The 11,733-nt window shown below is 35.1% G+C and overlaps 1 protein-coding gene across 1 annotated transcript; it reads left to right on the forward strand.

Annotated features, from left to right (window-relative positions):
* Positions 1-8,515: 8,515 nt before the first annotated feature.
* LOC138348011 (uncharacterized) lies at positions 8,516-9,574 on the forward strand. The gene is made up of 3 exons (XM_069296615.1): positions 8,516-8,706; positions 9,002-9,123; positions 9,279-9,574. The coding sequence occupies exons 1-3, from the start codon at positions 8,516-8,518 to the stop codon at positions 9,572-9,574; spliced, it is 609 nt and encodes a 202-aa protein (XP_069152716.1).
* Positions 9,575-11,733: the final 2,159 nt, after the last annotated feature.

Here is an 11,733-nt window from a genome sequence, read left to right on the forward strand (position 1 = left end):
TAAGTTTTTTCAGAAAAATCTGTAGCCTGAACCACGGTCTATCCTGCACAATCGTCGATTGGATCAGAAACTCCCAAAAATTTCAGCCTAGAAAAATTGGTTAAGTCTTGGACGATGGACGGACTTACGGTCCGTAAGTCAGACGACAGTCCGTAGTCCGTGACCATCGATCAAGACTCCCTTCACCCACTCTCTAACAAGAGCTACGGATGACCATCACGTTCCGTAGGTGGAAAATTTGCACACAGTTAAGGGGAAATGCAATTGGGTGAACTTAAAATGTTCATAACTCTTAGCACAAAATGAATTAGGTGTCCCATGATCTACCCATAGATATGTAATTGAATTATCTTTCCATAGACAACGACCTTGCTAAAATCAGACATCCAAGTAAAAAGCTATGCCTATTTTAGTAAAGGCCTTTCGAACAGGCCCAGTCGACGGACCCAATGACGGGGTGTCGGTCAGAGGACGGACCGTCACTCCTGGCCGTCGTTTGGTCCGATAACAACTTTCCCAGGGATCTCTTTGACCATTTCCACTCTGTTTAGACCCTAAGTTACATCGTTTTGACCCTAAATCATCAAATTTTAGTCAGTTTTAGCCTAGAAACATAATTAAAACATATCCAAGTAAAATCATTATATCAAAACTTAAAAAACTAGAAGCAACAAAGAAGAAAAATTTCAAGAACCCTAGTTCAGGAACACCACAAGTTCCAGCAGTTCCAGCCCCGAAACTGAAGTATTTTTCCTTGGATTTCATCACCAGGTATGTGGGATTTCACTAGTGGGTTCCTTTCACCCATTGGGTCCCTAGTTTTTAGTCAGATTCTTGATTCTCTTATCATGTTTAAACCTAGGGTTTCTAGAACTTCGATAGAACTTTATATATTTATTAGTTTTATGTTCCAAATCAGAGTATCATGTTATTATTCTGTTTATTGCATGAATTTCAGAACTCTAGCTTTGTATATATTTAGTTCATGAATTACACATGCTAGGTCAGATATTTCAAACACTTCAGATATACATGCCTCAGTTATAAATGCATAATTACCAGATTAATTATTGCATTCTCAGTTTACATGTTCAGTTTTGAGATATCCAGTATTTATAGATATTGAGACATAAACAGTAAATTTACAGAATTCATTGGGGGTAGCATAATACCGAGTTGGAAAAGGGTTTAGCGTACCCAATAGTCCCAGAACTACTAGCCAAGTAGGTTGTAAGTCCCCTCTATGGCCAATCAGTTTAGTGATCATGCCATCATGCCATTATACCTTTGGCAGGACATATTGGGTCCTCTCAGTGGGGCGTATACATTGGACTCCACATTTAGCTCGTGTAGTTTTATTATCGATTATTAGTATCTCCCACAGATCAGTCTGACTCTCTTCATTGACCATTTTTCATGTACTGAGTATTCAGTTTTAATATGTTATAAATTGGTCATTGCATCCATTTAGCTCAGAATTCAGTTTATCATGTCGGATTATTCTACTTGCTATTTTGTTTATTCAGTTATGTTTTATTTCAGCTTTACTCTATCCTGCATGCTCAGTTCCTTTCAAATACTAACGCATACGTGCTCTACATCTTCTCTTGATGTAGATTCAGGTTCTCAGCATCTAGATCATGCATAGATCAATTTCCCAATCTCCAGTTCAGTAGATTCAGTGGTGAGTCCTCATTTTCCGAGGACAACAGTCATGAATGTCATTTCTGTCTTTAGTCATTTAGTTTCAGTTTTTGCTAGATTTAGGTGGGGCTTGTCCTAGTATTTCTAGTCTAGTTTTGAGGCTATTTTCATACATAGTTAGTTTTATCTAAGTAGTGAGTTAATATTTCTTTATATTAAACTCATCGGTTTTTCATATATCTCATCTTTAGCATATGGGTATGCCCCATCTTTTCATTATAATTTATGATTTAGCTTCCGCAACAGTTTATTATCTTTAATATGCTCATGATCATACCAGAACGGTTATCTTGGGATCACTTGTGGTCCTAGGTTTCGTGTCGTCGTCTCGGGGGTAGCTCGGAGCGTGACACTTGATGTTGTGGAATTGATGTATCCCTTAGAATTGAGGGTAGTATTCTTGTCTTGGTAGGGTGATGATGTAGGTTTGTTTGACCTTGGTGTTTATTGTATTGTATGAAGGCCTTATGTGGTTGAATTAGATGACCTAACTTGATAATTGGGGATAAATTGCCTAGGAGATGAATTTTAGAATACCTTGGTGTTCCTATGTTAACTTAATGCAAATCCTTCTAAAAGTTGTAATCACTTTTAAGTGATGAAAATGAAGGTTGTTTTAGTTAAGATCCTCTTACGATGGGGTTAAGTTAATCTTATTTGGGTTTACCCTAAGTGATGGACGGTGATGGAGTAGTAAGGTTGTAGCTATTTTCTACCTTTTCGTTCTATTCTTACTTGAACTTGAATCTATTAAATTTTTAGTAAGCTTGTTCATGAATAAGAGTTTTGCATAAAGTATGATTTGCATGACCTTATATGTTTGGTATGTATTGATTGATATTACCTTGAAGATATTGTGGAGATTTCAAAGTGCATGAAAGAAATTTTTTAATAAAAGCCATGTTTTCTCATGTTAAATTACATCTTGATATGATAGTTGTGCATTTGACTTCATGAGATAAGATAAGAAGCATGGTAATAGTCACTTGTGAGGTGAAATGTTTAGCCTTATAATGAAAAGTTGTCTCTTTAAAATGAAATATGTTGAGTCTCTTGAAAATTATGTAACTTGTATGGTTTGGGAAGCAAAATTGTAGGCCCAGTGTGTGCCTATGATTTGTGTGATTCTTCTCAAAATATGCTAGGTGAGTACTATGTTAGAAATTGACATTTTGTGAAATTACTTCCTATTTGTTGTGATGTATTTGGTGTAAATTGTCTTTTAGACTTCACTAGGGAGGAAACATGAGCATGGCTTGGTTTAAAGTTGAGAATTTCACATTTTCATAGGAAATTGACCCGGTACCATGCTTAGGTGTGAACTCATGATACATGTATGTGTGTTGAAGAGAAGGACATTCCTCCATGTACATCACTAAACATGGTAATGTTGAGGATGACCTTCATTACACTAGGTCTAACTAATGAAGATCTTTGATGATTCAACTAACTCAAGTCTATGTGCATTGAAGTAAGAGTGCCTGAATTGCTTCTTGAGCATTGTTGAAATCTGCCTATGTGTGGCCTTGCAAGATGGTCTCTTAATAAATTGAGGTGAAATGACATTGTTATGATTAGGATAAGGATGTTTCTCCTATGAACATAATAAGAGCCTTTGTGTTTGATGCATTAAAGAGTGAGTGAGTAATGGTTTTACTTGCTTGTGTGCATTCAGTGCTAAGACGATTTGATGTTTATTATAAATGTTATGAACTACTCTATGATGCATTGAAGTCCTTGTTGTGATTAAAGAGCCCTAAGTGTCATTCGAGGACGAATGTTCCGAAGTGGGGGATATTGTAATACCCAAAATGAGTTAGGGTGTATAGATCCTAACATGTTAGTATTAAGGTTATAAGTTCCTAAAATGACTTATAATATGGTTTAGAGGCAGTGTGTAAAGTTTGAAGTGATTTGGAAGTCGAACATTAAGGGACGCCTAAAATATTTGACGACTAGTCGCCTATGTGCCCCATGTGTCCATGCATATTATAGATTGTATGTCATAAGCTTATTAAGGATTAAAATGAGTTATAATGATTTTTAATTATGGTATATTTAGTTTCAAGAAGTTTGGAGGTCAAACGACCAAGAACGTCCAAGGCGTTCGAAAGATAGCCCTTAAGACGCTCAAAGTGTGTCTCGATGGGGCCTAGCCTGTTTGGATGAGTTGCAAGTGTTTTATTTGGGTGAAACTTATGTGGAAGGTCTACAACTTTTTAAGGGTTGTAGTTACGTTGGAAACGTCTGGGTGCGACTTATAAAAGTCCTCACAAAAGGACCCACAAAAAGGATCCAAGGCTGGTCGAGACACTACCTTGGCTGTGTCAATCGAAGGACCAAACGACGGCCTTTGGTCAACAAACGGCCCGTAGGTAAGGTCTCATCGATTGTTACTTAGATTCGGCAGGTCTCTAGCCAAAATTTTTCTAAAGGACCAGTCGACAGAAGCCAAAGGACGGCCCGTAGACTGACCTACAGTCAGTTGATTGCTCTGTCGATGGTGGTCTGTCAACTGCTGCCTGCGTCTTTTTTAATTAAGGAGTGAATGGTAAATTCACCCCAAGTCCTAAACTGATTCTAATAGGATTATTTAGCTACTTTTGGGTGTATATAAGGTAGTAAAAACGTGATCAACCCCACTCCCAATACAATTCAGCAAATTAGATTTTTTCCTCCAAAAATATTCTCTCTAGAACCTCAATTGTTAGTGAAGTTCAAGAACAGCTTGGAGCTTGAATTTACACGGATGAATCTTTAATTTTTAGACATTTTAATTTAGATAAAGGTATGGTGATCCTTCATCTCTAGTTATCCTTCCATCTAGAGAGTTAATCTCAAAGTTTTCAAAGAGAAAAATATGATCAAGTTCTTCTTCTTCATTCTATCCATGGTTTCTTTCTTAAATTGATTTGAAAATCATAATATGAATATATCGATGATTATCTACTGATTTGGACATGATTCTCATTCCTATTGCATGATGAACCCATTCATCTTTCACAAACTCGATTTTAGCCTATGTATGGCTTTATGATCTTGATCTTATGCATGTTGATTTGTGATTTAATTATGTTAATATGCTTATGTCTACTATATATTATGTATATCTATGGTGAATCATTGATGCATTACCCATGTGAATCATGCATGAAGGTTTGAATATGCCTAGCCGAGTCTTCATTATGATCATTGTAATGTGGGTCCTTAATTGATTAAAAAGTGAATTTCGATCATGTTGTGGTTTTTGTAGCTGATGTTTTAGGATAATACCATGGTTGAATTGTGGAAACAAATCTTGTATGATCAAAGTAAAGAAGTCTTGATTTGAATTGATCTAGGTTCTTCTAGTCTATCAAGTAGTAACTTGTGATCTTAACGTTAGGTTAGTTGTTATATGAATTGATCATGGTAATGTCTATAGCTGCTGCCTATAACATAATATGAGTATGAATTATGTGTAATGAATTTAATATGGTTCAATTCATGATAGTTTAAATAGGATTAACCTATGTAAATTTACATTCCATGAATCCCTAATATGAAACATGCTTGTAGTGAATTCGACCTTAATGACAATTATAGTAGTTTCTCATCTAGACTATGATTTCGTTAGCTATTGCCTAACATGTAATTTATTGTTAAAATGTGATTGATGATTAATAATTTGAGAAAATTAATAAGATGACATGTTCTCTCTACTCTACATTGAATTGAAAGTTTAATGCCTACGATAGTAGCTTGGTCTTGAAATGTTTTAATCATGATTCAATATTATTAAGTGTATGATTAGGTATTGCATTGGATTGATATAATTGATGAAATATTATATATAGTCCATGCAAGTGAAGTTGGTTGATGATCTATGTCCTTCTACATTCTAGCATGTTAATGATATGTTGTACTAGTTGTAGCATGGCCTTGTAGTAGCTTATTCTGAACTTCATGTATGATTATGGTACCTTAATCTACTACCCTATACTTGATTTATTGATAAAAGAGTTGTAATGGTCAATGATGACCCAAGGCTAAAGGATTGGTAAGAATTCCTCTACTCTTCTACTTCTCTATTTCTTTATATTAATGTTGATGAAGCCTTGTGTGACATTGTGTGGTATGATCCACTTATGGTGGCGGTATTTAATTTATTGTCAATCTATATATGTGTTCACCATGTCTATGAAGGCAAATTGATGAATATATGAACATGTGCCTATGATGATCTATTCTAGTTGTGATCTAGAGTGTATGGCTATTGTGTAAGCATGTGTATATCCATGTTTGGGTAAAATATAGGTACTTCCATTGATGATTAAAATGGTTAATAATCCTTATCTATGTATCCCTATGTGAATTCATGAATAGCACAAGTTAGGAATATTTATATCAAGTTGACTTGTCTCCTATACTATTGTGTGTTGTGTGGTTTATGCTTGATAGAGTATTATGGTCTAAGAGGGTGGATGCCTCAATATGTTGTTGATAGCAATTATGTGATCATGTTGAACAATGTACACAAACACTCACTTTACATGCATGTTACAAGTAGTATTGGTCATGGTGTCTAAATGAAAGGTAGTTCTCATATTCACTAGTGTCTACTACTATGCATATTATGATGATGTTTATGAAAGCATGATATTGTTTCCTTAGCTAGGATGACTTGATAGGTTTACTTGTATGGGAAAGGGTATGAGACTTTGCCTACGCATTGCACATGTGTACCTTGATAGGATAGTTCTAGTTTTGGTTTCTATATGTATGAATATGTATGTATGAACATGTGTGTCTTAATGTGTTATGTGAAAGGTTTTGTCACATATATGTATACACACACATGTATGAAGACCTAGTCAAGAGAGGGGCCTTGAATTGTATGTTCATGTGTACCCTAAACTAGATGATGCTTTACATATGCTATGTTCATGTGAACGGATTCTTTACATCATTTAGGTTGATGAACTTTCATTTATGACCTATGAGTTAAGCATATCAGGGGATGAATCTCCTAAACCTTTGTTTTATAAAGTAAAAATATAATAAAGGTTTTCAATGAAGGAAACTTAGCTTAGCCCCGAGTGAACTTGAATATGAGTGTGTGTCCCTTCCTATGGTAGGAAGGTAGGTCACTATAAATCTCATGAGGTGGATAACTATAATGCCTCAGTAGGCATAAATAAGGTTTCCCTAAGTGAATAACTACAATGCCTAATCTTGGCATAAAGAGGATTTTCGTATGTACCTCTAAGTTCCATAACTATGTTCCCACCATAGGATACTAGCTAGTTGATCCACCTAGAAATCTATGTCACATTTGGTTCTACTTTGGCCTGTAGACCACCTCCTTTTGGTGTGGGGTTCTATGACATCGGATTCCATGTTTAGCATCACATGGTCTATGTTGGTTAAGGCTATAGTTTCCCTTAAGTAAAATGGACAGAGGAAGTAAATGAATAGGACCCTAACTAGAATGACTTAAGGGAGATTACTTAGGATAGGTGGAAGTAATGAACCCATCTATACATTGCACAAGTAGCTCCTTAAGAAGTTCTAGGAAGGTGTTCTAATGCATGTCACTATGTATGTGTTCCTTATGCATGACATTGTAGAATTTGTCTACTTTTTATGAAGATGTGCATGATATGAGTATTTATGCATGATGTTAATCTTGTTGACTATATGATGAAGGTCTTGACTTAACTATGTCTATGTTGTACTATACTTTTATGATGATATCCATTGGCTTGTGTAAGTAGTGTGTATGGTTTTCCTTGTGATCCTAAGGTGATGCATTGCACCAAGTATCACTAAAGGGTTACTTGGGAAGTTAATGAATAAAAAGGAAATTAGCTCACTATTAAGGGAACAGAAGCTCACTATAATAAGACTCAAAAATGTAATAAATCCTATATGTGATCCTATGAAATGTTTGGCCTTTGGATATGTTTGTATGAAGTATATGAATGATATGAATGCTATTGTTTCATGGTTTTATAAAGATTTACTAAAAAAGGCATGAAGTATGATTTCAAGAAAATGTTCCTTTTAAATGCATGTTTTTGCATGGTTGTCGTACTTGGTGCATTCTTGTACTAATCCCATTCTTCTCAATTTTGTTACACAAAATGTAGGTTATGGATGCTCAAAGGATGTCCATATGATTAAGGAGCTTGATATGTGATTCTCAAGCTCAAGGAAAGGAATCCTTAAGTCCAAGGATTTCCTATGTTATGGTTTACTGTAAGGTTTAAAACATTGTACTTATGTTTATGTTTTAACGATTGTGTCCCTAATGTATTCTAATGTTGTTAAGTATAAGATGGCAAAGAGAATTAGGGTCTACATATATATATATATATATATATATATATATATATATATATATATATATATATATATATATATATCCTATACTATTGTGTGTTATGTGGTCTACGCTTGATAGAGTATTATGGTCTAAGAGGGTAGATGCCTCAATATGTTGTTGATAGCAATTATATATACGAAGTGATGTTTCTAGCATATGATGTGCGATAAAAAGTTTTAAATTTTCCGCTAAATTTACTATGTCGATGCGATAAATGATAACTATGGGCCTGTATAAGACCTCCGAGAGGTCAAGTACGCCATGTTACTTCTAGGGGATGCACCCTGGATGTGACATTTGGGGTCCTTATAAGCAACCTACTTTTGATGGTAACATATTTTTTCTAAAAGTGATTGATGATTTTTCAAGAATGAGTTGGTTATTTATGTTAAAGAACAAATCTGATGTATGTGTTGCATTAGCTTTATTTTCTGAAATTTTGTAATGACACAGTTTGACAAAACAGTTCAGAGAATAAGATCTGATAATGGGACTGAGTTCATTAATTATGTGTGTGCTAAATTGTTTAGTGAAAGAGGTATTGTGCACCATAGGTCTTGTCCTTATACTCCTCAGCAGAATGGAGTAGCTGAGCGGAAGCATAGACACTTGTTGGAAGTAACTAGGGCCTTAAGGTTTCAAGGAAAATTCCTTTGAAATACTAGGGCCAGTGTGTGCTTACAGTTGCTTATTTGATTAATAGAATGCCTAGTAGAGTTCTAGGAGGGGAATCTCCTTATGAAAGAATTTATGGCAAAAGGCCTATGTTGTCTCATTTAAGAGTTATAGGGTGTTAATGTTATGCTAAATCATCAATGAGAGTGATAAGTTAGCATCAAGATCTAAGGTTGCTGTGCATATTGGGTATTCAGAAGTACAAAAGGGATATATTTTATTGGATCTGGTAACTAAGAGCTTCTTTGTAAGTAGGGATCTGTTGTTCAGAGAGATGGTATTTCCATTCATGAACTTGTCAACTGTTAAGGAGAAAGGTCTATTTATAGATAACACAGTTAGAGTAGTAGCTCCTGATATGGTGAATACAGACTGGAGTTAGTGTGAAACAAAGAGGTTGTTAAAGACAAGAGTCATCAGGAATGTATTCAAGATGAATGGTGTGATAGGGAAAAGAATGATGAGCAGAGTGAAGTACAAGAAAAAGGCCAGTGTACAGAAACAGAATAGTCTGCTGAAGTGTTCAATGAAGCTCAAGATATAGGAACTAGAAGGTCTATAAGAGGAGTTAAGCCACCAGTTTGGATGAAAGATTATGTGTCTTTTAATGTGGGAAAACACGTAGAATATCCAATCCATGAGTGTGTAGAATACAATCATTTGTCCAAGTCTTATCAAGAGCTTGTTGCTGCAATGTCTATGTACACAGAACCTGCTACATTTGATGAGACCAGTAAAGACTCTAAAATAGTGGAAGCAATGCAAGCTGAGGTTAAAGCTTTGCAAGAAAATAACACCTGGGATCTTGTAGAGTTTCCTAAAAGGTAGTCTGTTATTGGTTTCCGATGGATATATAAGATTAAGTATAAATCTAATGGAGAGGTAGAAAGGTTCAATAAGGTTAGTTGCAAAGGGGTACAGTCAGAAGGAAGGTATAGATTATAACGAAACATTCTCACCAATGGTTAAGATGGTAACAGTCATAGCAGTGCTAGCATTGGTTGTATCTAAGGGGTGGAACATTCATCAAATGGATGTGTATAATTCATTATTGAATGGAGATTTAAAGGATGAAATATATATGTCAATTCCTCAAGGCTTTTCCAGTCAGGGGGAGAGTGTGAACAAAGTATGTAGACTGAAAAAATCATTGTATGGACTCAAACAGGCTCCATGACAGTGGAATCATAAGTTTGTGGAATTTCTTCAGGAATTGGGGTTCAACCTAAGTCAACATGATCATTCCCTCTTCACTAGAAGAACTGCTAAAGGAATTACAATTATTTTGGTATATGTTGATGATATTTTAGTGACAGGAAGCAGTTTAGAATTGATAAGTGAGACAAAAATGTCTTTACAACAAAGGTTTAAAATGAAAGATCTAGGAGAGTTAATGTCACATCCCAAAACCATACCCTAGAAGTTAGGGTACAATCTTGGATTGTAATCGGCATCGTTGAACTCCTGCAGTTCTTAGACAAGCTTCTTTCATACCATTCATTGCATATAAATAGTGAAAAGTAGTGCGGAGTTAAAACTTTTCACAAAAGATAATATAGTCTTCAAAATCTCTTTCATATAAAAGTAATAGGAAATACTAAGTCTCAGTCTCATCATCTTAAGACACAATAATACTTGGGAGACGGCCCATACTTCAAAATACGAATGTAGAAATACTTAGTCTATTACAATACTTCAATAAGAAATATAAAAGACATATATACGCCCTCAAGTCAAGTGAGGACATACTTCAACTTCTCTTGAACGATCTTCTAAATCCAAGTCTTCACTTCTCAAAGCTCCTCACCTACCAAGAACTATATAGATAGATAAAAGCATGGAGTTAGTACAACCACATATACTAAAGTATGGCTATATGCAAAAATAAACATGAAAAACGGACTTTATTGGAAATATGCATCTTTTTATTCAAAAATTATAATTTAATCATAATAACATCTTAAATCAATTTAGAAACACAAAAGATACTTCTAGCATGTAATTTCCTCACTTAAAGTCATCCTAAGATTCACTTAAGTCACACAAAGAGAGACCGCCCAAACACCCTCTCTAGATGTGCCGAAACGACCCTTAAGTATCTATAATGACTTACAAATAAATCATAAACATCAACATCAGATTCTTTTACCAAAGGTGAACTCTAAGTCTCACTTGAGTGAGTTGTGCGCGACCACCCATTACAATCCCTTACACACACTTAAGAGATCCTAGAGACTCCCTAAGATAGAATCATTCTCACTACGTCACCAACACATAGATGATATGACATTCTCTTCTCAAAGTCTATTAAAAGACCTACTTAAGTAAATCAAGAAGATAACTTCGATAGTGACCTCTTCGAGATTATCTAAATATTCCTTAAGACTACCTAAGGGTTAGATCATGTCCACAAAATCAACCAACTTTCCTAACTAGAGTCATCCTCAAGACTTCTAAAAATAAGACATGAAGAGATCATCCTTTATGCCCTCTTCACACTTTAACTAAGGAATTCTTAAGTCACTTTAGATTAGGTACTCATTTATTTACATACTCCTTAACATAAGTCATTAGTTCATTAGTTCATTAAGACTCATACAACATATAAAGGACATTCAAATAATGGTCTTGGACAATACCTAGGAAATCCATATAACACCTTCAAAGTTTATTGTGCAATGTCTAGATAGCGTCCCATACCACCACCTAAACTCCATAAACTCCTCAATTGCTAATAGGTATTCCATATGATGAGAATAGGGAGTAAAGGACATAGACCATGATAGCAAAACATGGAATCCGGATTTCTATCCTACTCCGATGAGGTTATTCTACTTGCTAATGGTAGAACTTAGACACATCCCATTTAGGCACATGGTTAAGGAATATGAAGGGCATACTTTGTATTCTAGTTTCATACTTAACTAAAACTACTTTTCCTTACCATACTCACTCGTTGCTAGACTTACTTCTCATAGATCAATTTT

This window comes from Solanum lycopersicum, chromosome 4, assembly GCF_036512215.1.
Source record: "Solanum lycopersicum chromosome 4, SLM_r2.1".
NCBI classification, from domain to species: Eukaryota; Viridiplantae; Streptophyta; class Magnoliopsida; order Solanales; family Solanaceae; genus Solanum; species Solanum lycopersicum.

Excerpts from the sequence above, each read along its gene's own strand:
- LOC138348011 (XM_069296615.1), top strand. The coding sequence starts at position 8,516 with ATGACACAGTTTGACAAAACAGTTCAGAGAATAAGATCTGATAATGGG. Across the intron at positions 8,707-9,001 it reads GAAGTAACTAGGGCCTTAAG|GGATCTGTTGTTCAGAGAGA; the intron begins GTTTCAAGGAAA and ends CTTTGTAAGTAG. Across the intron at positions 9,124-9,278 it reads TATGGTGAATACAGACTGGA|CTCAAGATATAGGAACTAGA; the intron begins GTTAGTGTGAAA and ends TGTTCAATGAAG.